General features: G+C 41.2%; 1 protein-coding gene across 1 annotated transcript in view; it reads left to right on the top strand.

Annotated features, from left to right (window-relative positions):
• Nucleotides 1-1,162: 1,162 nt before the first annotated feature.
• The window catches only part of STXBP3 (syntaxin binding protein 3), a 43,736-nt gene continuing 18,496 nt past the window's right edge, over nucleotides 1,163-26,402 (top strand). Inside the window, exons 1-12 of the mRNA XM_056867456.1 lie at nucleotides 1,163-1,238; nucleotides 9,229-9,278; nucleotides 9,920-10,001; nucleotides 14,184-14,260; nucleotides 15,334-15,412; nucleotides 17,368-17,468; nucleotides 18,814-18,962; nucleotides 19,927-20,017; nucleotides 20,616-20,740; nucleotides 23,140-23,244; nucleotides 25,217-25,274; nucleotides 25,781-25,846. Of these exons, the coding sequence (XP_056723434.1) occupies nucleotides 1,181-1,238; nucleotides 9,229-9,278; nucleotides 9,920-10,001; nucleotides 14,184-14,260; nucleotides 15,334-15,412; nucleotides 17,368-17,468; nucleotides 18,814-18,962; nucleotides 19,927-20,017; nucleotides 20,616-20,740; nucleotides 23,140-23,244; nucleotides 25,217-25,274; nucleotides 25,781-25,846 (1,041 nt within the window). The 5' untranslated portion in view covers nucleotides 1,163-1,180. The remainder of the gene's footprint in view (nucleotides 1,239-9,228; nucleotides 9,279-9,919; nucleotides 10,002-14,183; nucleotides 14,261-15,333; nucleotides 15,413-17,367; nucleotides 17,469-18,813; nucleotides 18,963-19,926; nucleotides 20,018-20,615; nucleotides 20,741-23,139; nucleotides 23,245-25,216; nucleotides 25,275-25,780; nucleotides 25,847-26,402) is intronic.

The following is a 26,402-nucleotide window of genomic DNA, read 5'->3' as shown; positions in this document are numbered from 1 at the left end:
CAGACAGAAAGGTGACTCAGTACAGTTGCAGTTTCATCCAGTTTTCCTATCATTGTTTATAGTTCACTCTGACACTCCATGACTCTTTTTTTAATATAAATTTTTATTGATTTTTACAAAAAAGAAAACATAACAAAGTATAAATCACATAATCAAATGACTAAAAAAAGAGAAAAAAACTAAAATACAAAAAAATACAAAAAGAGCACTTATACTACAATTGTACATCTTCAATTGTGAAATTATTGAGTAAACAGGGCCCGTATACCCACCACCCACCACCAGTGAACTTCCGGAGAAGTGATTTGACAGTATTTGAAATTACCTTATACTATTGTTATATAAACTACCACTTTATCTATAATTCATTAACTATACTTGTAAAGACGTGAAGTTGTGAAGACGTCTTCCAACCATGACTCTTAACCCACTTACTTAAAGCACACAGAGAGCAAGCCTGTATCCAGGTAGACATTCCTTCCCCCAGCTTCCCTAGCAGTCTGGAAATAATTTTTTTATTATCATTTATTTATTTATTTATTTATTATTATTTAGAATAACAACGTATACATCATCATCTATTCCTAAAAATTAATAAAAGTAATATCAAACTATTAGTAATAGTAACTGAAACTTATAATGACTTCCCCCTCACTCCCTTCCATCTAAAAAATAAATTGTATCTACTTTTGCTAATAAAATTAATCCTCCTATTATTTAATTAATATATAGGTATCGTATCTTGGTAAAAATGTATTACTCCACTACCTTAATATGGCCATAGTACAAAGTATATACAAAGATTAAATCAAAGAATATCCTTTAAGTGAACCCATTACAAATGGATTTTCACCGTCAATTCTCCACGCCTCCCATTCCCCCATAAATTGTGCATTATCAGTCTGATTTATCAAAACCGTTCGTTTCGCCATTTCTGTCAATTCCAGCATCTTATTTGTCCAGTCTTTTTTTTGTCCCCAGCAGCCTGGATGCCAGTTATTACCGGGAGAATCCGTTGGGCCGCCGTTACAAAAAGCAAACCGACGAACCCGCGAGGCGAGGGGGCGCGGCCTACCCAGAAGTGGGCGGGGCCTCGCCTCGAAGGGCTGGGGCGAATGGCCGTCGCGGAAAGGGCGGGCTTTTTCGTCACGTCAGGGGAAGGCGGAGGCGCCGAGGCAAGATGGCGCCTGCGGTCGCTGCGAGCGGGGACCGGGGGCTGAAGAGCCTGGTGTGGCAGAGTGAGTTGCCGGCCTGCCGCTGACCTCGTCGCGCCCCTACCCTGCTTGGAAGAGCTTGCTGTCGTGAAAGGCCGCACGGCAGGCCTCTCCCTCTGTTTGCGGGCGGACATGGTTGCTGGAGGCCTCCGTCGTCCTCTTCTTGGCTGTCACAGGGCGGGGAGGGGGGGGAGGAAGGCAGGGCTGGCTGGCTGCTTGCTCGTGGGGTGTTGGTGGCGGCGTCCGGGGTGAACCGCGCTCGCGGGTTGCAAGGCGGCCGCCTGCCTTTCGTTTTTCTGCTGCGTCTGTCCAGAAAAAAATATATGCGCGGAAGTCAAGCATTTTCCTTCTCGTTTTTATTCATGGCAGGTTTTGCATTGGATTTGTCACTCTATAGATGCACATTTTCCCCATCTGAATTCTCAAAACTCTGCATGGCGGCTTATGGTTGAGTTTTGAGAATATGGATGGGGGAAAAGTGCATCTCAAGAGTGGCAACTCCAAGGCAAAACCTTCCATGAATAAATGCACCTTCTGTTTCTGCTTCCGAGAAAAGGTCCACCTGCTGTTAAAAGGCACAGGAGCAGAACTAGTGAAAGGAGCGGGGGGGGGGGGGAAGTGGCATCCTTTTTTATTACGTTTTCATTCCGCCCTCCATCCAAACAGCTTAGGGTGGTATCTGTTTATTTCACATGCTCCCCCGTGAATAGATTGAAGCAGGGTAGAAATGTAAGATGCGCTTCTTTTCGTAACACCCTTGAACGATAGGTTGATCTGAGAAACAGTCTAAGGTGGCTGAGAAGTAACTGTGGCATCTAAATGAGTGGTGAATAGCATATTGGTGGTTGGGGGAAATGGCCTGGAAGGAAAGAATCCTCTGTCAGCATCCTAGTTCCAATTCCCCCTCCCAGCTCCCTTAAGCTAAAAGCTATAGGATCTCCTACTGGCATGTATAGTTTGATGCTTAAGACTGCAGTCCTATCAAGCGTGCTCCCTAAAACAATTGATTTAAATTGATTTAGCACCTCTAGCTCTGACCAGGATGGCCCCGGCTGGCCAGATCTCCTCAGAAGCTAAGCAGAGTCAGCCCTGATGGGAGACCATCCATGAAGCTATGCAGAGGAAGGCAATGGCAAGCCACCTCTCTTAGTCTCTTGCCTTGAAACCCCTACGGGGTTGCCATAAATCGGCTGCAATTTGATGGCACTTTACACACAGCTCTGTGTAGGGATGGGATGGACACGAGCTCTCTTACTGAATGGCGGGGGGGGGGGGACTTGTTTATTACTCCCTAAATTGCAGGTGGTGAAGGCAGTTACAATAGTTTTTGCATGCAGGTGATGGGATGTATTTAAGAACCTGTTTAATGATCTCATTGCCTCAGATACAATGTTTAAATGAGCAGCTTTTGGCCCCCCCCCACTATATCTGAGAACACCATTGGTGTATTATGATTTATGCCCTGCCTTTTGACCTAAAGTAAAGCTCTTAAGGCAGCTGTAACCATTAATTTCTGTGCTCATATACCCCTCCCCCTCTGTATATTTGAAAGTGACGGTCAGAATGGGTATTTCAGGGTAAAGAGACCATTTTTTCAATTGTTCACTGTTCTAATAACTAAAATTCGTTTGTTAAATTAGAGAGAATCCTGTTTCCCTTAGAACAGATGGTAAATTATGATTTGAGCTCTGCACTGTTGTCTAGGGGTCTTAGGGAAAATGTAGATTTTGCATTGCAGAAGATTTGGGAACTCCTGTCTTCACTGCGGCTGTGACATTGATTTGATGCACTGTGCTTAAAATGTTTCATTCAGTCTGATCTTTATTACAAGTTAATACTGTAAGGAAATCCTTACTGATTGATTACAAAAGACTGAAGAACTGTGAATTATGGAAAGTTGTAATTGGTTCCTGTTAAAGCTAACTATTACTGATCAAGGTCAAAATGTTTGATAGCAAATGCTGCAGAATGGAAAATCTTAGTAAAGGGATGCACTAACTTCAATTAGAGAACAGATGCATATCTATAGCAAGCTTATGTTTTAAAAAGAATCTTAAAATGAAATATTTGAAGAAAGAATAATATTGGCTGGTGCATTTTTTTGGGGGGGGGGGGATTTATGCTGCTTGCATTCCCCTCAGTGTGTCACCCTTATGCTTACTCCTTCCCTGTCCTGTATGAGAACCAACATGGGGCAGTGGTTAGCTTGTTGGGCTAAGATCTGGGGAACTCAGGTTTGAATCCCCACTCTGCCATGGAAGCTTGCTGGGTGATGTTGGGTCACTTGTACACTGTTAGCCTAACCTATCTACTTTGTTACTGGTCCAATCAAGTATTGATCTTTCCTTCCAAGTGGGCTCCTAATTATTTTGCAAAAACTGCACGCTTCTTTAGTGTTCCATTTATCCCAACAAATATTGCTGTATCTCAATCGGCATTTATAAACACAATTCAAACTCTGGCTTAAGATCCTATTTGAGATTGGACCTCTGATTAGCATCATCTAGGAGCCATTTTAAACTGGTTGAGACTGATGGGAGGTGAAATGTGGAGTTGGCTGGCTTGCTACTCCAGGCTGCATGGGAGAGGAAGAGAACTCGTGAGCCTCTCCATCTAATACAGGCAGGGCTGGGGCATATTAGAGAATAGGTTGACATGTACTCCTAAATGCCTTCTGCCAGGCTCCGTGGTTTTCTGAGGAGTTGGGGTTAGTAAAATATGAAGGACTACATCCAGAATGACAACAGCAAAAGGTTTGGGCTGAATTTGATTATAGAGGCTACTGTAAGGTCTAACCTATGATGCTTTTACCATGGTTTCTGCCCCCATGTTGTTCAGGAAAGTCAAGTCAATTTTATTTTAGTATTTATAGGTCTTCTTCATATTGGGCCTGAAGAGGTGATGGGAGAGATCTTGATAAATTCCCTGTGGCTCATTTCATAAATACTTTGCAGATAAAATTACTTTTTTCTGGTGTGATAAGGATGCCCACATTAGATACAATAGATCAGCTGGTTGACTCCAGAGCTGAGATTTGTCTGAGTTCATGGGATGTAAGCATGTGGAAAAGGTTCTTGAAGAGGTGAGGCCAACCCCAAGTGTTTGACCCAGCGCTGCCATTCTTGGCTGATTCTGTGCAGAAGATTGTGCTATAAAGCAGGAAAGGGGGGACCAGCTGTTTGGGTGGTGAAGACAGCAAATGGTCTCGTGCCACTGAATGATGCTGTAGTATGACTGCTCCAGAAAACTTTCCCTTGAGGCCACCTGTCTAAACAGCAGGTCAGTCTCCAATACATTGGTCTTGGGATAGGTGCTCAAGCATGCTGTGGCTTCTCAATTCCAGAGCTTTTTGGATAAAACAAATTGTATAGAATTGTCTTGATAAACTTCGTTGATGAAGCGCTCTGTTTATAGTCCTAAGTGGCTTGGTACTAGAACTAGAGATGTGAAGGCCTGTAAAAAAGCAGAAAATTTGGATTAAAAAAAATTCAAGGCCTTTTTCATTTTTTCCAGGGAAGAAATTGGAAATTTTGGGGAATACTGAAAAAACTCCTATGAAATATTTTGTCTTTTAGAATAAGTGAAATGCCTTTTAAAGTCAAGGTGGGCATGCTGTAGACATATACAGCTCTTAAATCCTAGATGTCTTTCTGCACCTGGAAGGATCTTCATGAGGGCTTTCATTTCTTCTGTGGCCCTTTTGACCTGACTCTTCTCTTATGTTAGTCCTTTTCACCTCTCCTTCAAACCACTGTGACACAGATCGGGTATAAAGTAGCTTATTGCCCTACCTTGCTGGAAAGAAAAGAAGATCAGGAGGTGGGACAGAAACTGCGTCAAAACCTCAGAGGAAAGTCTCATTGAGATCTGAGCTCTCTCTAACTAGTAGTCACAGAAGGAAGAAGACAGCATCTAGCTGGAACTAAATCTAGCTGTGCTGATATTATAATTGGTCTTTGTGTAACCTTTTTTCTGACCAAATAATATATTTTGTTATTTAACACAAAGCTTATGTTTTCTGTTGAACTATTTTTCTACTTTTCAGATAGCAAAAATCAAGATACATGGGCTAAGGTAGCATAGGGTGCATCAGCTTGTGGTTTCTCTTAAGCACTGGATATATTTGCAGTTTTGCTTGTAAAAAAACAAGGTGTTTGTAACTTTTATATTCCATAAATATTTCAAATATTGTAATTGTACATTCTAAGTAAGTTATAAATGATGCATTTTCTTTTGTTAAAGCAGTAAAATTAGTTTAGATTGGATAAGACAGCAAATATTTAATTTATTTCAGTTTTCCCCAAAATTTTTGTTTCTTTCCGGGGGGACGGGACTGGAAAACACTTTTTTGTGGCTTCAAAATTTCCGGGAATTTTACTTCCCTAACTAGAACACCTCAAGGATTGGCTCCTCCAGCTTGAACTTACCTCTTCTCTTAAGCTAACTAGAAAGGTGCTGCTGACTTTTTCACTGCTTTCAGAGGTGTGAGGGGCAGGCCCTTGTGGGTAGGGTCTACTCGGATGCCACTGAAGTTCTGGAACTCCCTTCCCCAGGATGTACATCTATTTTCTTCTCTGTAAAAAATTGAGAAGATGTGTGGAAAAGATCTTTTTAGCAGCTGTTTGGTGTGCTGGGATAGTAGCTACGTTTCTGCTAATTTTGACTTTTTATCGCAGTTATATTTGTTGGATACCATAACTGGGAATTTTAGTCTTTATCAGCTGCTTTTTAAATCGGTTTCCTTCCTGGCTTTTATGTTCTTGTGGTTTTAGATATTTTGTTACCAATTGTTTTTTAAGACATTTGTATGCTACTTTGAATGTATCCTGAAAGATGACATCAGCATATTTTTTAAAAAAGTAAAAATAGAACTGTGAAGCCATGACAAGTTCCTATACATATTTTTAACCTATTTAAGACTATGGTATAGGCTTAGACTAGGAAAAGGGATTGGTCTTTTTTGTTGTTTAATGCTTTGAAGTGCAATGATAAACTGACAGCATGGTATTACAATAATTCTTAAACAAAAGTGCTACCTGAAGAAGCAGTGTGCCTTCAAGCATGGTCTCTTGTCATTTTCAACAGCAGTAGGAGGTAAATGTGCACACGAAGGTGCTGTAATTGTTAAAGCCAAACTGTATTGTCTCTGGCAACAGCTATGAGGCAGTGGCAAACAGGAAAATCTGTCCATAGCAAAAACATCAGGAAGTGCTATTACCTTTTTGTGTAAAATATTGAGGTGACTACACAAGAAACACTGAATAGAGCTTTCCTTCCTTAGTTACAGGACGGCTGGGATGCCTGGTGAAATCAAAAGTTTAGATTCTGACTGTTATTTCGGCTTGAGCTGTGCCCTTTTCTGTTGCAGCAGTGGCCTTCTGTTCTTTCAGGTTCTTCTGCTCGTGCAACACCAATGTCTTTCAATGAGCCCAAAAGTAGCTAGTGCCAGAAGATTGCAATCTGCACTAGAGGATCATCCCAACAGTGGGCAAAGTGCAGCTGAAACTGGGCTTAGGCTCCAAGCCTAAGCTATTTGGCAGAAAAGGCTGCATGTGTTTTTTTATGAATAGTGCAGTTTTTCCTGTAATACTTTTAAAAATATTAAACAAAACTTGTTAAAAATGGAGAAGAGATGGGAGCAGTCGGGCAAAATTCATGAAGTGCTTGGTTCCCCCCCCCCCCCCGTAATTTCTCTTTTGAAGTTCAGATTTGTGGCAATAGAAATAGTTGTTTGTAGCTTTTTTGAGGTGAGTGGACATAAGCACTGATGCAAATATGAGCCAGTGTGGTGTAGTAGTTCTAGCATTGTAGTAGAGCTTGGAAGACCGTGATTTGAATCTCCCATGGAAGCTCACCCTTTGGCCTTATGGCAGGCACTAGATGTCAGCCTAAACCAGGGGACCGCAACACACTGCCCGTAGGCACCTGGGTGCCTGCTGGCACTTTTCCCAGTGCTCACCAACTGTTTTTTAAAAGTAGATGGGGCCAGGTGGGGCTCTTCCCCAACAGAACCCCTGATTGGCTGTTGGAGATCTAATTGGCTGGGCAGTCTAAAATAGTTGTTAGTTGCAGCTGCCACCACAGTGCTGGTTTTGTTCGCTATCACTCCTCTTTCCCAGTGTATTTTTAAAATTACCCTTCTCCCCTGTACTTGGGTTTCTCTGTGTACATGGCTCTGCTTCATGTGGCAGCCATTTTGTAGTTGCGCTCACCACCCTGTGTCAGAATTCCAAAGGTGCCCTCAGGAGCAAAAAGGCTGGGGACCCCTGGCCTGCCCTATTTCCGTGGCTTGTTTTGGAGGAGGCACCTTGACTAAGGGAGGAGGGGTGTTTGAGAGAGAGGTTCTTCCTAGTCTAAGGAGGTTTTCTTACAGTTTTGAAACATTACTACAGATTCATTACCAGACATCCTGAAATATGAGTAAGAGTATATTAGTAGCTTAAATGCAATGCCTATTAAGCTTTTTTAGAATGTATTTCATTGTTTGTGGATCTGGTTTCTGATCCTATTAATTTTAGATGTATGTTGTTTCAATTGGGAGTCTAGCTGAATCGCTTCAGGGTCATTGCTTTCATTCAGGCAGATTATGTGAATTTAAAGTTTCTAGATAGTTTGGTGGGACTGGGGTTGCACTTCAGTCTTGTACTTCAGTTTCAAAATTCTGTGGTGTATTATGAACAACATCTTGTCTGCTTCAAGTGTCTCTCTGCATTATGTGAAACAGCTGTTGGAGAGGACTGATACCATTCAGAGGGGATAATGGAAGAATGCACAACTGAGAAAAGTACAATGGGGTGGGGAGAGAGTGGCTGAAAACAGGGAAAGAATTGGCAGTCCTGCTTAGAGGGCTGGATTTGGATCCAGAAGCATCAGTTGCTAGCCTTGAGTTGATGGATGATGGTCAAAGGAAAGAAGCTGCAATACGCAAATACACATCAGGAATCTAGCAAAAAGGGAGCTAGAACATTGTGCTTCTAGATTTCTAGTCTACAGCTAGCTTTAAACAAGGGCTATATTTTGAATTGGGCAGGGAGAGAAGGGCCACCCATGCTTGCTTGCAATGTACAATGTAAACCAAAATGAAGGGCTCCTTTGACACACTCTTCTCCAGAGTGGACAGTGACAGTGGCTTTGGCAGAGGTGCTGTGACGCTCACTGCCGTTTGCTGTGTATTAACTCATGTATAACACTAGAAGTGAAGAACTATTCTGGAGCTTTTGTTCTGTTGCTGCTGTGGAGTGAAAGAGCTTGAGATGTAGCTGAGATGTTTCAAGGGCAACAGGGTCCTTGGGACAGGATAATTTAGGATCACCTGTGACCCTGTCTTTTTTTAAGAGTCTTCTGGCAAATGTAGAGAATTTGGGAGAGTGGGGAGCAGTTCTCATTTTGATTCATGTGCCTTTGAAGTACAATGCCAAGTGACAGGCTGGCCCTTTCATTCCTTGTAGTCCTGTGGAGGACCTTGGGGAGGGGTTGAAAGAACTTGCTCACCTTGGAGTTCCCTGCTATGTATAAAGTACTCTGCCAAGGGAAGTGTGTCTGGGTAAGTGACTGTTTGCAAGAGATTCATGGTTGTTACTGTAGACCTGATTTACAATGCCAGGGCTCCCCAGATTTGGTAAATTGGGGTTATGCTGGGGGTCAGATGCCTGTCCCTGGTTTTAGATTGAACCCTTAAACTGAATGATGGGACTGATGTGCTTGAAGGAAGGGAAATGTGATCTCCTGAGCTGCAGTGAGAAGTTCAAAGAAGGCACACTTGAAACATGGCTGCCTGGTTTAAAGAACTAATGATTTGCAGAGTTTTTTTTAATATAATTCTGCTACTTCCCCCCCCCCCCGCCCAGCATTTGTTATCTGGCACCACTTGATAAAAATGTAACTTTTTAATGAAATGTATTTGTTTGCATTGTCCAGAGCTGTCCAGAGTGTTTGCTGTCCAGAGCTAGGATATGATTATAATACTGGTGGTGTGGGGTTTTTTTCCTCCCTAACTGGTAGTTTTCTTTTTCAGAACTGAAGACATCAGTGTTTGATGACTGTTGGAAAGAAGAAGAATGGAAGGTAAGACTAATGTGCAATTTGATGGTATCACAGTCAGGTGCCAGCTCTTCCATCAGTTAGACTGCATCCTCCTCATGTGCACAAAGTGATGTGAGGTGGGCGATTTTCCAATGCTGTATTTTCCATGGAAAAATTTCCACCTGCCTCCCCATATGGGAAATGACGCATGGTCAAACCCTAGTGCTCCTACGGTCCATGCTTGTAGATGGGGATACAAAGCTGTTTTAAGCTTCTGAGACTGCAGTGAGTAACCTCTCCTGCAAATATTTTAACCCCTTCTTCAAATATATTCAGATCAAAGAATTTGTGTTCAATATTATATAGGCCTGTTCTTGTTTCATAAATATGTGCTTTTACTAGCTAAATGAATAAAATATATGTCTCAGAATCTGAAGCCCCTTTAGGTGGAGTAAAAAGCAAAAAAGTGATATTTCAGTCCAGTTCTGTGGTGTGTTGTAACAGACTTATAGCATGTTAAATAGCTGTGTAGGTGAGATGTTTACCAATATATAATTGTAAGTTTACGATCAACAGCCATTAAGCTCTCACCTACATCTGTGCACTAAAAGTGGGTTTAAATGAAGATGTCTATAATTACATTTTGTTGCCTAAATTACTACTTTGATTTGTTTTTGAAAAAGATAATTCTTCTTGATGACTTTACCACGAAGCTTCTGTCGTCATGTGGTAAAATGACAGACTTACTAGCAGAGGGAATTACTGGTAAGTGCCTGCTAAGCAGATGTCTGTCTTTATGTGTGAGAGAGGCTTGCCTGCTGAAACCTTGGCAAGGAATAACCAATAACGCCCCCCCCCCACCGGTCCTTTAACCTTGTGACCAAAAGAGGGTGGTAGTGTTGACCACTGCTTATCAACACTTATTTGTTCTCTTCTCTTCCTCCCATTCTTTATTTTAGCCAAAAAGACACTGGCTGAATTCAGATATAATGAGGAAGGTGTGGTCTGAGAATTAAAACTTTCTCACTGAGACTTAAGGCAGATTTAAAAAACATAAAAATAAATTCAAACAACAAAAACCTTCCAAAAACAATGCAGTAGGACTAGGATTGGAAGAGCCAGCGTGGTGTAGTGATTAAGGGGTCTGATTGGGGCCTGGGAAATTCAGATTCAAATCCCCACTCATGCCATGGGAGTTTGTTGGGTGACCTTGGGCCAGTCACACACTCTCAGTCCTGACCCTGGCTGGTATTTGGATGGGAGATTCCAAGGACTACCAGGGTCGTGATATGAAGGCAGGCAAAGACAAACCACCTCCAAACGTCACTTGCCTTGAAAACCCTATGAGGTTGCCATAAGTCAGCTGTGACTTGATGGCCAAACAAAGGACTAAGATTAGAGTTTGGAACAGCAAACAAATTGTCTATTCCAATAAAATCTGTCTAAGGCATGACAAACCATAATGCAGAAAATGGGTTACAAAGGTAGAAGACAATGCAGTAAAGGAAGTTGATACATACAATAAACATTGCAATAGACTATAGTCATGTTCCTTATCAAAATTATCTCCTGAGGTGTTCCATTTGTACTACAGTTCTAGTCCCTTTATAAAAATGCTGTCTTGAACATTTGTCAATGTTCAGCAAAGTGACAGAAGTGTGGGGACCTTCCTGGCCTAATAATGCTGGATCTGGTATAACCCCCTAGGCTCTTCACTGAGTCAGCAAGTGTCAGATGGACCCCATCAAAAGTGGAAAGCACAATTTCCTTCAAGATTTCAGCCTTCCCAATCAATATTACCTCTGTATTGTCAGTATTCAGTTTCAGCTTGTTCACCCTTTGCCATTTCCATACAGCAGTAAGGCACAGGTTCAGGACCTCTACAGCATCACTAGGCAATTTGGAAAAAGGAATATAGAACTGGGTGTCATCAGCATATTGATGATGGCCTACTTCAAAACCATGAATGAGTCTAAGGGAAATAAATAGAATTGCATGCTCCAATTCCTCTGAAGGGTGCTAATTGGAGATTTAAAAAAACACAGCACAAGACGCAACACTGATGAGATTTTTATTGATGAGGAGTTTTGTGGTTTTGGATGGAATAAACATTAATTCTCTTGCTTCATACCATAGAACAGCACCTTGTTAATGGTTAGGGAGTAACTTCCTTTAATTATGGGATTAGATCTTGTTAGCATTCCTGGGAGCATTTGACGGTGCATTCGACGAAGAAGAAAAGCCAGCCTAAGTGAGGAACTGCTGGGAAATGTTGAAGTTGTGGATGTTTTCTTTGCTATAGTTTTTTCTCCAGACATTGAAAACAGACAAGTGGAAGAAACTGAGCAAATGTTCTTCCACATCAACATTTTTAGAAATCAATACCTGCCCTCATCCTTCTTAACAGCATTTTGAAAACACACACACCAGTCTGCTGGTTCAAGGCAGCTAATCAGTATGTCACAATCTAAGTACAATTCATTAAAATAAAATAATTACAGCCAAGAGCATCTCCCAGTCCACAGAGCCTTATAATATAGTTACATCACAGAAACAAAATCCCCTTGACAAACATCAGCCATGCATTTCCTCCTGGAAGAGAGCAACTGACAGCCTGCTACTTCTCTTACACCCCTGGTCTCTAGCTTCCTTAGATCTGGGTTGCTTGTTCCTGCTGGCTGTTACTGAGGGGGGAGATTAATACTCTTTGCACATGCTCTCTTTATTATTTTTTCTTAATTGTGTAAATATAATTCAATACAATGTATATACATCCATTAATAATCAACCAATCCCACAATAATTATTACTACTAAAATCTATACTTACGCTAGCCCTTAATTATAAATTTCTATTTTGACATTTCTTTGCTACACTTCAGAGTCTCCAAGTAGCCTCTTGTCTGTTTTCCTGTGTGCAACTGCCCTAAGGTTTAAACACAGAGTAAAACTGGATATGCTTGAAAGCCTACAATGATAGATTTGTTGTTCTTTATAAATAATGAATTGCTAAAAACTATGTTGCTGCCCTGTGCCGAGTGTTGGAACATTCATCAGTCATTTCTGAGACACATAGGTAGTGAGTTGAAATGGGATTTAGGATACTGGGCTTGAACTGTAAACTGCATTTTTGACACTGAATATATTGACATACTATCCAGTAACTACCATATGGTGGAAATGAGTGTAGCAGTATAGCCATAGAGTTTCTCAGTAACACCGTGATTGTTGGGTACCAGCTCTTTTTGCTTCTTAACAGGTTTTGCCCCACATTTTCCTGCTTTGTTCCTATTTCAGCCTCTTTGGACTAGTCCACTGCTTCACTTGCACCTGCACCTCAGGCTGCTGGCCCCTTCTACTCTTTGTTGAACAAAGGGACTTTGTTCAGTAATATTTGCTGTTACCACCTGGAAGTGGGAAGCCCACCTGGCGGCCATATTGGCAAGATCTGCATAGCTCCTAGGCTCTGAGTTTTGTTTTTTTCTCTTGGATGTTTTTTTATCAGTTGTATTCTTCAATGCAGTATAGAGCAAAAGGATTGATATATGGCTGCTGATCTCACAAGGCATCACCCTGACACCATAGTGTTAGGTAATGATTAGACTGTTGGACTGGGAAACCTGAATCCAATTGCAACTCTGCCATGAAATGCACTAAGAAGAGGCTCTGTCAGATCAGACTGGAGGCCCCCATCCTGTTTCACTCACTGACCAAACAGTTTCCCTGGAGGACCAAAAAATAAGATATAGAGCCAATGCCTTCTAGCATTGGTCTTCAAGGGTTTACTACCTCTGGATGTGGAGGTTCCCTTCAGTCATCATGGCTAGTAGCCATTGATGGACTCTATCCATGAATCTGACTAATCTCTTAAGGCTATCTGTGATAGTGGTCATCACTGTACCTACTAGATGGCTTTTGGCCAGTTATCTCTCCAACCAATCTACCTATTATCATTATAAAATTATTGTTATTATATGTACACATACCTTTATTGGCATAATTACAGTTCTTTAGGTTATTGTTATAATAAAATCAAGTGGGTGAGAGAAATGACATATGCTGCCATGAACTATGAAAGCCAGGATAAGAAAAATCAAGGAAAATTGCCCAAACATGCAAATAGATTTGTCACAACTGCCTTTCACTTTGAATTACTGCTTATTGAATTGAACTTTTTTTGAAGTCACTCTCCCAGGGACAAGGACACTCAGGGGATTATTTCCCCACTTCTTTCACTTTCTGACCCAACCCTCCTATCCATGCTGTTGAACAGATCAGGAATAGTAAGGTGGGCAGACAGACATGTGGAACCCTGCTATTATAGATGCCTGTATATTAAGTACAGTAGCAAGTTCAGGAATGCCATTTGCAATTAACATAGACTGTGTGACAATTATAACAAGCAATATTTTGCCCAGACTGCTTCCCGTTTTGAGTTGAGTTGCTTTAGCTTTCCTTCTGCTGGTGAATATCTTCCTACAACTCTGTAGCATGTATCACTGGAGTATGAAGCTCTATAGAAAGTTTGGTAAGAATTTTTCCATCCTTACCCAACTTTCTATAGAGCATAGAACTTCATATATTCTATAACTCCTGGAGTATATTAAGGACCCATTAGGTCCATTTTTGTGGGAGGGCTTTTGCTTTCCTGGAGAACCAAGTATACAGACACCCTTACCTTGTCTGTGGGTAGCCTGGTTTTACTGCTTTCACGGTGGGGTCAGCTACTTTAATAGCACATCAAACGGTGTAGTGATTCTTTGATCTTCACAACACACCATAAGTTGTATTTTTAGGTTCAGCTCTTTGACATTATGTACTTTGAATGTGAATCAGCATAAAAATATAGCTTGCATTTTAGCAACATTTTATAAGGTACCTATTTGTACTATAACTTTTGTAAATTTACAGAATACTCCCCCCCCATAACTGATCTCTTATCTTATAGTTGTGGAGAATGTTTACAAGAATCGTGAACCAGTCCCACACATGAAAGCCATTTATTTCATCACACCTACAGTAAAGGTTAGTTTCCAAAGAAAATAAACTAGATAATCTACAGCATTATCTTCATGTTTTTTCCCTTGATTAGAAGTTATATATATGTATATAACAATTTTATCTCTTATGGTAAATTCTTGCTTGAATTACTGATCCAAACCACATGATTGGGTTAGATCTGAACTCTCCTTTCACAAATCAGATGTGCGCTTTTGCTCACATAAAAGAGGGGAGAAATAGTTACTGCATTACATGCTGAAGGTCCCTTGACCTTTAGTAGCAGCCTTTTGAAGGATGGGGGCGGGGGGACTACAATGGAAATGGAGAGGTGGGAAATAGTGAGGTCCAATTTATTATGCTTTGTCCAAGCCAGCTGCCTTTCAGAGTGGCAGTGCAGAAATGCTCAAGAGAGGGCTGAGCTAATCTGCCATGAAACTTATTTTGAAGGGGGTGTTGGGGTGGCCTTTGACTTGTGTTTGGGAGTCTTTTAAGTACACTTTGTTGTTGTTTTTCTCTTTTGTTTTTGCAAAGTATTTGTCCTTGTGCCAGTGGCTGTGCCCATTTCCCCCTCTTTGTGTTGTCACTCTCAGGCCTGGTTCACATGGGTGCAAGGGACTGAAGTGGCAATAAAGTGACAGAATGCTGGAATGGTCACATGGGCTTCGCCACCTCAGACTGCAGGTGGAGGAACACACTTTGGTGTGCTCCCCTATGTTAAAAGCTCCTTGCCAAATAGCAGGGCAGCACAGCAAGCAAAGGCATGGGATATAACTGTTCTCCTTGGTATGCTAGGTTTCTTTTTGCATAGAGTTTTTTTATATATGAAGGAACATTCAAGGCTGGAAACAACCGCCAGTATTCCCAAGCGGTGAAATCAGTTCTGCCATTTCAGGTCTCTGTCTTCTCATGATCACTTCATATGTTCAAGTTTGGAATTTTAGACTTATTTTGACCATCTATCAACTGGTAACTGCTAGAGTAATACTGCGTAGAACTAGATGAGTATTTTTTAAATGTTTACACATTGTGTTGAACAAGAAAAATAGCAGTTGGTAATTATACTCATAATTAACTACGAATATTGTGTTGATTTTCAGTCTGTAGAGGGGCTTATAAATGACTTTGCAAGTAAATCATCCAGCAAGTACAAAGCAGCCTATGTTTACTTCACCGACTGTAAGTATTTATTGATTGTTGCAAATGACTGTAATTGTCAGATTTCCATTTTTTTGTAGCTAGGACATTGAGCTGTCTTGTGATACTGAAGGGGATTCATTGGGAGTGGATGGGAGAATTAGGTTTCTCTTAACAGTGTTCTATAGATTCTAATACCAGGAATGCTCGAGCTGGTATTCATTGGAGGTTACCACATTATGTATTCCTAGCGATGTATTAAGAGTTTGAAAACGTTATAAAAAATACTGTTCGCACTTTCTATGTATTCCCACTGATGTATTAAGAGTTCGAAACTGTTATAAAAAAATACTGTTTGCACTTTGTTTGGCCCCTTTAGCTGTGAAGACGTCTTCCAACCATTTTTTAGCCGTGGTATCCAAAAACCCTTTTAAAGCAATGTTTTTTATAACATTTTCAAACTCTTAATACATCGCTGGGAATACAAAGTGCGGTAACCCCCATTGTCTTACAAATGTGGACAGATCATTAGAACTTCCACTGACAGTGACACTCTTCAGATATCTTGGGTACTACCTTCCTGGTTTATATCTGTACTGGGCAAGCTATGGTTTTCAGGGGAAAAATGCTTACCTGCGAACTAGAACTGGAAGCCACAATCTGGTTCACACCATGCATCCAGATTTGGATTTTATTGTAAACTTTGATTTGCTGCACACCACATCAGGGAAAGTATTTCGAGCATGTGAGGGGTGGAAAAGGAATGGAGTATGTGAGTCCAGGAGTTGTTTAAGTAATACCAAACTGGCTTGGTGAGTTGGCCAAAATGGATTGTAACATGGATTCAGTCTTGAAAAGAACTGGAACGTCATAAGCAAAGTAAGAACAGCTTGGGACAGGGAGCTGGTATGCAGTTTGTTCTCAGCATTGCGTTATTTTACCCTGTATTAATTTTGAAACTTATGAACTGCCAATATGACAGTACACAGAGACCTTAGGGCAGCTTTCAATATAATGCAATGAAAACATGGTTCCAAAGGGCAGCAGAAATAAACCGGGGTCTTGTGACACTTTGAAGACTAAAAACATTTTATTCCAGCACAAGTTTTTGTGGATCAGTGCTCCCTTTTATTTCAGGCTCTTTTGACCAGAGGTCTTAAGCACAAATACATAAATTAAAATAAGACCAGTGCTCCCTATGGCTTCGTATGCTCCCATGGTCTGTTTATGATTGAAAACAGAATCCCTGAAGCCATGTCTGCATAGACATAGCATATCACCAGTTAAAACAGAATTGAAAGCAGCATGCTACTTATAGTGCTGCCCTACCACATTCTAGAACTGAAGGTTTTTCGTGATTTTCTTAAGTGTCAGGCCAGGACTTTTTCCACAACTCCTTCGAGGAGAATTCTTCAGTAGCAAAGTCACCACTGAAAAGACACTGATTCTCATCTCCGTCAGACTGATCGGATATTGACAGTTCAGAGTCACGCCCCTTTTAATAATAAAATGGTCATGAAGTACTAGCTTGAAAGTGATTGGTAAAATATTTTAGTGTCAGTTCCTGCCTCTGTAATAATGCTTAAAAAAAAAAGCTTGCCTCTATCTAAGCAATGCTGTATACAACTCAGAATAAATGTGAGGAGGAAAGTCAAAGGATCTGGTCTAAAGTTCCATGAGCACAACCCCATTTATAGAAGGACCTTTCCTACCTGCCTACTGCAGCCCACCAAAGTCCCCTGCAACACTGCTCCTGGTGGCAGGAGGCTCATATGGGCAGGACTGGGTGTAATGTGAGGTCGGTGTATAAATGGAATAATTGGCAAAAATCACTCTCTGTCTTCCGCTAGTCGAAGTACCCTTCTGCCTGTGGAAAATGAGGTTTGGATTGAACCCCTAGCTTTTTCTTAGTTGCATTTTTTAATATCATGGGTAAGACTTTTTTTGCACAGGCATATACATTACTTTTAACACCTTTTAATTTGTTTTCCTCTTAGTTTGTGATGACAAACTTTTCAATAGAATGAAGTCATCTTGTTCAAAGGCTATAAGACGGTGCAAAGAAATAAATATAAACTTTCTCCCCTATGAATCACAGGTAAATTGATCTACTGAACTTATTTCTGAGTCCTTGTAAAATGTAGCTACTGGATGTGGGCATAGCCAGAGCTCTATGTGTGTGTGTGCCATCTATGGGAGCACAGAAAAGTGCAGAATGTGGTATTTCAGCCAGCCAGCTTTCTGAGAATGTTTTATTTTGCTTTTTAAGAAAAGAGACTTCAACATATGTAGAAATCTCTACTGAAATCTCAGGAGCCATAGGCATAATTAAATTAGATTTCCAATACTTTCTGGTGGGTCTTCAATGTTCTGAATACGTTTACAGTTTGGCTTTCTCACTGAGACCCAAGGTGGATTATGCAATTAAAAAAGAGTCAAACTCCTGCACATAATGTAAATCAATTTTCTTTTGTCTCTGAGAATGTGGTACAGGAAGGTTCAGTTTTATAATTCTCCCCTAGTCCCCCCCCCCCCCCAGTTTTTAACAGAAAAGTCTACAGAAAATTTGACTCTGTGAGCATAAATTATGATGATTACTCAGATTTTCTGGTCAGATATTGGGATATTTCACTGGAAAATGTTTACCTTTGAAGATAATTTTGACATTGCATGTTTGATACTTCTGACTTCCTTAGTTATCTCCATCAAGGGCAGACAGTAAATATGTTGGAAAACATGTATGTACATAAGAAAAAATGGGGGATATGTTTATTTATTTATCTGAAACATTTATTAGCCACCTTTCTACCTTGTGGAACTCAAGGTGGCTTTCAATGTAAATAAAACAATGATTATAAAAAACACATAAAAGATCACGATATAAAATCTCAGTGAGGACTACTTATAAGTAAAAACTAAATTAGTGCAGTCCTAAGTAAAACTGTCTTCAACTGCCTCCTGAAGATCGAAAGTGAAGGGGGATGTTTTAGAGGAGAGCCAAGGAAGAACAAAGAGCAAACTACCTCAAGAAGATAGAGGAGGGGAGAGCTGAGTTTTTTTCTCTTTAGGTTTATTGGGCAGTCTTGACTTGACCTGGATGGCCCAGGCTAGCCTGATCTTGTCAGATCTCAGAAGCTAAGCAGGGTTGGCTCTGGTTAGTACTTGGATGGGAGACCACCAAGGAATACCAGGGTTGCTATACAGAGGAAGGCAGTGGCAAACACCTCTGTTAGTCTCTTGCTTGGAAAACCCTACTGGGTTGCCATATCTTGTGACTTGACGGCTCTTTACGCACACATTACTGGGCTATGTCAGATAAAAAGATATTTAATGCATGTATTTTGGTAAAACCATAGTTCTCAAATGATAATTTTCCTAGATGACTCTGTCATGCTTGTTCCAAACACAGTCTAATGAAACTTTCTTGGTTATGCTTGATGTAGGTATTTACTCTTGATGTCCCAAATGCATTCTATCACTGTTACAGTCCCAACACAGAGAAGACAAATGATGCCATACTGGAGCAAATGGCTGAACAAATTGTTACCTTATGTGCTACTCTAGAGGAAAATCCAGGTGTAAGGTACAAAAGGTAGGTCAGAAATTTTGTTTTAAGATATTGCAGTAATTGTGAGTGTTGAGGTAGCTACAACTTCCACATGGTATATAGGCACAGAGCTGGGAGAAGGAGCACCTGGGGCGAGGGAGGGAGCTTTGCTTTGCTTTGCTTTTGAAGAGTGGACTCTGTGGTATTATACCATCAGGGCCAGATCTTGGGGGTGTCTGGTGGGGGCACTTGCCTTTGGCGCAAGGAGAGGGAGGGTGCTGGCATGGGGAGCACGGGCATGGGGAGAAGGAATGCTGCCGTGGCATGAACAAGGCTGCCCACCCACGGTTGGCTAGTGGGCATGCCGCCCACCCACCCTCAGCTCGTACCAGTCACTGCTCTCCCTCACTTTCTTTTTTGTGGGAGCACACCACCTCCCTTCCTTCCTCCCTCTCCCCCTCCTCTCCTCTGCCCCAGGTGCTCCTTCCCCCAGCTCTGTGCCTATATACCACGTGGAGGTTGCTTCCTTCCCCAAACCTCGCCTCACAATGCTCCACCCCTAAATCTCCAGGAATTTCCCAACCTGGAGCTGGCAACTTTAAAAAGGAAGCGGGACAAGGGGAGAAGCTATGGGGAGTTTCAGGAAAGGGAAAGAAGAAATAGTGGAGGAAGAGGAAATCTGATGCTTCCCTCAAGTCCTTGCAGGTTCCCAATTGTCCTTGTCTAATATTGTTCCACATTCTAACTCATCCGAGAAGAGGGATAGGGAAGAATGAGCAAAGCTAATTAAAATGGCTGAAGACTAGAGCATTCCATCCATCAGAAATGAGGATTGCACAAAATGCTGGAGGTGGGTTGATGGTTTCTGGCATCCCCACTCCTCTAGAGATGATTAAACTATTAGAATTTGCATGAGGCAAATAACACATACTAGCTCTCAAACATGTATATCAAAGGTTATTTAGTACTATAACAAAGTTCAACAAAATATGTATTTTTCCTTTTTCAGTAAGCCTTTGGACAATGCCAGCAAACTAGCACAGCTAGTTGAAAAAAAGCTTGAAAACTTTTATAAAATTGATGAACGCAGCCAAATAAAGGTAAAGTTCATTTTTTTTCAGGAGTGTAAGGACAGGGGGAAGCCTGTGGAATACTTCTCAGATTCACAGCTTAACTATTTTCTTGGGCAACATAACTGGGAAGGAGAAATGCCATCATTATAGGAACTCTTACTTGAAGAAATTTGGAATGTATACTTTGAAACTGAAGCACTGATTTGCTGTTCTTACAAGGAGTTGGAATTGCAAAATAATGTTAAAAAAAGAACCAAGCCTCAAGCTGATGGTTGGTAGGAAAACCTAGTCTATCAGGATCATGAAAAGGCCACTGTAATTTGGTAAAAATATGGGTTTGTGGGTAGTAATGACATCTGATTGATATTCTTTCATTGGGATTTCTTTATAGGTACCCAAAAAGTTCCCTGCTGAAGGAAAGGAATGTCAGGTTCATTGCCCCAAAGAAGTTTTCACTGAAACACATTGGAATGTTTATAATCTTTGTGGTTTTAATTTTCTGGTGCTTCCAATTTTTAAAAAAGGAATTGTCCCTAAATATTTTGGGGACAAATGTATGTTAAGGGGGCTATTAAGTACTGCATTGTTCTGCTTTATATACATGTAGATTTTTTTTCATCTTTAGGGCAAAACCCATTCCCAGCTGTTAATAATCGATCGTGGATTTGACCCTGTGTCAACTGTGCTTCATGAACTCACTTTTCAGGCAATGGCTTATGATCTGCTACCAATTGAAAATGATACATACAAGCAAGTATAACTTTATGTAGACTACTTATACTTTATTAGAAGTTGGTAGATCTGTGCAGTAACTTCAGAGTGAGCTATTAAGGGTACTTTTATTTTACCTTTCTGTTGACTGTAATGGAATTTAATTTCTAGGAGGCATGATTTTAGACTGCATGGAGTAGGGATCACTGGGTGTGTGTGTGGGGAGGTAGTTGTGAATTTCCTGCGTTGTACAGGAGGTTGGACTAGATGATCCTGGTGGTCCCTTCCAACTCTATGATTCTATGTCTCCTGTTTAAGTAGTCTGTTCAGAAAGCCCCATGATAGCATGCAGTCTGTCCACTGCTTTGGGCTGTGATGAGCTGGTTTAAAGACATGTGGGATACACATTTGTGGTACACTCTGTGCTGGGTGCAGTAGCCTTTCTTGCAATTCCTACTGCTTGTTTCTCTTCTGATCAGGAAATATCCATTAAAGATGAATGCTAGGAGGCCCAACATCTTTAATTCAGTGCTGTCCATAAATGTTAATGTACAGGGTGTGGCCATCTCCTGTACAATACCCCAGCTCCTTGTCATATATTGTTTGTTTGAAAAATGTCACGTGCATCACATTTCCTCCTTTATTTGGCTCCATGTCCCCAGAAAAGTATCACTGTCTTATCCTGATTATTCCACACCTGAGGGGCCAGTCTACTCACAGAATTGAAGCTGAACTTGGAATATACATAACATTCCTTGCCCTGAAATAAGGAGATCAGCCAGTATGGTTTTTCTTTTGAGTTTTTAAACAAATACAACAAATAATCTGAATACAAAGTTTATATCTTATGCCTCTAGTGCAATGGCCAACTAGTCTGAGAACCACCATGCTTTTGCTGTTGGAAATCATAAAGAGCACCTGGCATGTGGACCAGAATGGGCCCATCCTCACTAGAAGTATTCTTTCACTTAAACGACAGCTGGATGCAAATCTGGCTGAAGAGTTTGTTTCTGTGCAGTATTTTAAAATAACTCTTAATCAAGACCTGCTTGTAGAAACTAATATGAAAATATAAAGTCTCATGGTTTGAGGCTAATGCAAACTTGAGCTTTTACATTTTATGCTTTGTGCATTTATTGCTGAGTTTCTACACTTACCTTGCAGGTTGTATTTTTTACCAGTCTGATAGGTGGTCCTCAGGATTCATTTCCAAGAACTAAGGATCCTCTTTTGACCTCCGTAAATCACACAGAAACCTCCATTGCAAAATGTCAGCTTCTAAGGAGATGTATTGGGAGGAGAGGCGTAATCAATATCTTTAAGGGTACCAGGACCATAGGAGCTGCAAAATCTGTAGTACAGTCATAAACATTTTAATAAACTCACTTTACATTCCCCCCTCTTCTTTTTCGACTGCTTGCTGGTTGAATCAGTTTATGTGAGTTTCTCTACATATCAGCAGTGTTTTGTGACATAGCAGCTAGAACGCTCTGTAGTATTTATTTCCTTCATAGGAATCTGTTTAATAATTAGAAGTATGTAATGCTTAGCATGTTTTATAGAAGTATGTAAAAAATTAATCACTGTATCAGAGTCTATTCTGTGATTGCTTGTAAAGTCAATATTTTGACTGTTATTACACCTTAAATGAGAGAACCATATGAGAAGTAGAATCATAGTTGGAAGGGACCGCCAGGGTCATCTAGTCCAACCCCCTGCCCAATGCAGGAAATAAACAACTACCTCCCCCCCCACGACCCCAGTGACCCCAACCCTCCCCCCACCATGCAGGATCCCACAATCAAAGCACTCCCGACAGATGGCCATTCAGCCTCTGCTTAAAGACCTCCAAAGACTGGGACTCCACCACCCTCCGAGGCAGTGCATTCCACCATCGAACAGCTCTCACCGTCAGGAAGTTCTTCCTAATGTTTAGGTGGAATCGCTTTTCTTTTAGTTTAAATCCATTACTCAGTGTCCTAGTCTCTGAAGCAACAGAGAGCAAGCTAGTTCCCTCATCAACATGACATCCCTTCAAATATTTAAACATGGCTATCATGTATCTCTAAGTAGTTCAGTTGACTGGGGAAGAAGCTAAATGTCATGGTCAATTGACAGTTGTCCTTGGGATAACCAGTTTTACACTTCTGTTGATGCTGTTTTTATACATGCTCTTACAGCTAAATATGATTACTCTTTCAACATATCCTGTGGACATTTATTTGGACGTGTGTCCCATTGACTTCAGTGGACTTGTTTCCTAGTAAATATGTTGAGCATTGCAGATTGGACCCTTTGCTTCCCAGATAACGTAGTAGCTTCTGCATATTATTGTACCTCAGATTCTTTTACAGTACATATTCATAAAGAGTCTAGGAGACACTTTCCACAAGTTCAGCTACATATAATACAATAACCTCCTTTTTCCGTATGTACAGATATAAAACCGAAGGTGCAAGTGGGAAAGAAAGGGAAGCAATTCTGGAAGAAGATGATGACCTCTGGGTGAAAATCCGGCATAAGCACATTGCAGATGTTTTGGAGTATGTGTAACTTTGTTTGCTTCTCATATTACCATAACTACTAAACAGACTTCTAAAAATGTCCAGTACTAACGTTGCCCAATTAATACGGTAAAATTTAAGGGTCGAGCCTGGAAAATCTATATCAAAATTCTTATTCAGCCGCAAGCACAGTCAGATGTCTTGGAACCACTCCAACTTTGATTTGTTCTTGCTGAGTGTTCTGTCACTTGTTGCTTGGATGAGTTTCAGTGGTTGTAGACTAAAGATGCAAGCAAGAGCCTTGGAGTTGTTCGGCCAGCTTTGTATACGCTAAACCTTTTTCCCTTCTTAGTTGGTTCTAGCTGGTGAGGTGTGTGGGAATAGGAATCCTGGGCCCATTTGAACATATAAAGCTGCTTTATTCCATGCCAGGCCATTGGGTCCATCTAGGTTGGTATTGTTTACTGTGACTGGCATTTACTGTTAAGGAGATACAAATGGAGATCTGTGTGCACTTTGAAGCTGCTGGGCTGCAGTCTTTGTGTGAGCTTGGAAAAATTTCAGTTCCCCTTCGGTACAATGGGAATAGAATATTTGTACTATATATTTTGTTTATTGCTACTGCCTAATTGCATTTCCTGTAAAACATACTAAATGAAAAAGAACCATGGATCATCAGATTTCTATGGGCGGCGTAGTGTTATCCTGAAATCCTGTAATCCAGAGTCAAGAGAAGACGCTGGTATAGCAGACCAGCTATAATTATAGTCATACCTAAGGGCCAAAGGAAATAAAATCAGAAAAAATGCTGTCTGATAATGAAGTAAATGTGTAGCCCCTGTGGAAATTTGTTTCATAACTCTGAAATAATCCCCATACCTGTGTAAAGAGAATGACCATCACAGACATCTCCCTTGCCTTACCTGTTAGCACCTCTTAGATAGGAGATTCACATATAGACTTTGACCTTGTGGGCAGGTACCCTTTTCCTAACCATGCATGACCAGAAAGTACACAAATCTAGGAGCTTTTAGATTAGCATTTTAAGTTCTACCACCATCACACAGCTCTTGCTTCAGGATCAAGCATTATGTGATCTGACACCTGTCCTCCTGTTTACCCCAATCTGTTTCTCTCGCCTTTTCTCCTTCCTCCCATAGGGAAACTTTCTGTACCTCCCTTTGCCTTCCTCTACCTGCACCATCCCAGCTAGTTTTACCATTACCTTCCATTTTTAGTTGAGACCTTTCTTTGCTGAAGCTGCCTCCCAGGTTTTTCCTATCAAAAGTCCCCTGGTCTTTAACCCTAAATTCAACACCATGCTTGTCTTCTCTGATCCCTTTTATTAGTATTGTTCCTCTTCAAGCACTTATCTCCTTCTCCCCAGAACACTGTACACACACATACACAGGTGTGCTCCTAGTTGTTATCCACAGGTGGCACACTTGTAGACAAAGAATCTCCATCCATATTTGGGAAGTCAGTGAAATGATCTTTCCCCTTTAACCTTGCATCTTTGGAAGATGCCCACACTACACTCTTGATTCAGAATCAGGCACTGTATGATCTGACTCCCCTCCTTCTGCTTTCCCCAGTCTTGTAAAAATGCCCTTGCTGCCTAGGTAACGGTTGTTTGTAGTTTGTAGCTTTGTTGGCAATCCACTAGATTTTTATTTCTGTTAATGAGCCCTAACTAGCTTTAGGTAGCCATGAGGGCATTTTAACTGGCTTGGATCCTACCTAGAGGTTCTGTGTGCACAAAAGGGGGGGAACCTTCCTGTGGGAAACCTCCTATTCCCACCCAGGACCAGCATTTTGGGTAATGTTTTGAGGTGCTGCTGGAGGGAAGAATCAACGAAAATTGCCCATTCTCTTTACGCACTTGAAAATTCTAAGTGGTATCTCCTCTTTCTAAACCAATATTCTTCACTAAGGAGATGACACTGAGAGCTCTTGTCTTTAGTCTTATTTGAATGATGAAATATTCAGCCATTTCCTTGTCTGCTTTCAGGGAAATACCAAAGCTTATGAAAGAAGTTTCTTCAAAAAGGAAGGCAACAGAAGGGAAAGTAAGAAATTTAAATATTGACCTTAAGTAGTGTTAAATGTTCTTTTAAGAAGTTGTCAGCTTAGTATAACTTCACCTGGTTAGCTAATACCCTGATCTGTTGGTATGCTTAGGCTACACTCCTATGCATGTTTACTTGAGAATAAGTGCCTTTGAACGTAGCGGGGCCTCTTCAGTATATTTTTATCCCACACAGTCTCCAAGGAGCTCAGGGTGACACATATGGCACTCCACTCCTCCATTTTATCCTCACAACCACCCTGTGAGTTAGCTTAAGCTGAGAGAGAATGACTGGCCCAAGGCCACCCAGCAAAATGAACATTTGAACCCAGATCCTAGTCCAACACTTTAACCACTACCCCACACTGACAGCTTCTGAACTGTATTGCACTGTTGTTAGAGTTGTTGGAGAAGTTAGCTGCGGTATTTTACAACTGCCCCAAAACCAAAAATTGGAAGACATGCTGAATGAAATACTTGAAACTGAATTTTAAAATTGTTTTCCAGCTATCTTTAAGCAATCTGGCTCAGCTTATGAAAAAGATGCCGTATTTTCGTAAACAGATTACTAAGGTAAGGAAAACTTTATAGAGTGGTATTTGGGGGGATCAACTTTCATTCTGTGTGATTCTTAATAGTTTGGTCCTGTGGACAACTTAATTGGCATAGAATGCAGTGCAAAAAATTTCTTACGCCCTGGACGATATGCTGGTGCTTCAGTAGTCTAATGTGCCAGGATTTAAGTAAGCATCATCCTGAATTTAATAGGTACTGTGTGACGTTCTGTGGGCCAGAGAAAAAATGTGTAGCAATGCTGTGCATCAGGTACACCAACAGCCCATTCCTGAGAATCAGGCCGAAAGTCGATAGGAAGCGGCATGACTTCGCCGGCGGCGTAAATGTGTGTTATCACGCCATTACACGCATTTATGCCGGCGGCAAGACCAGTCCCGCCGCCAGCCAAGCGCCGCAGGACTGCGCCTCCCCCCTCTGCCGGCGCAGCCTCTCTGTGGCGCCGGCAACAATGTGGAGAGGCCGTGCAGGGGGGCATTCTGGGGGCAGGGGGAGGAGCTGCCACTTAGTCGGCTTCTACCCACTTTCGGCCACTTGCGCCGGCAGCTGGAACAGA

Source organism: Euleptes europaea, chromosome 2, assembly GCF_029931775.1.
Source record: "Euleptes europaea isolate rEulEur1 chromosome 2, rEulEur1.hap1, whole genome shotgun sequence".
Lineage (NCBI taxonomy): Eukaryota > Metazoa > Chordata > Lepidosauria > Squamata > Sphaerodactylidae > Euleptes > Euleptes europaea.
Note: the sequence above shows the minus strand (reverse complement) of the source record. Positions and strands in the feature narration are given on the sequence as shown.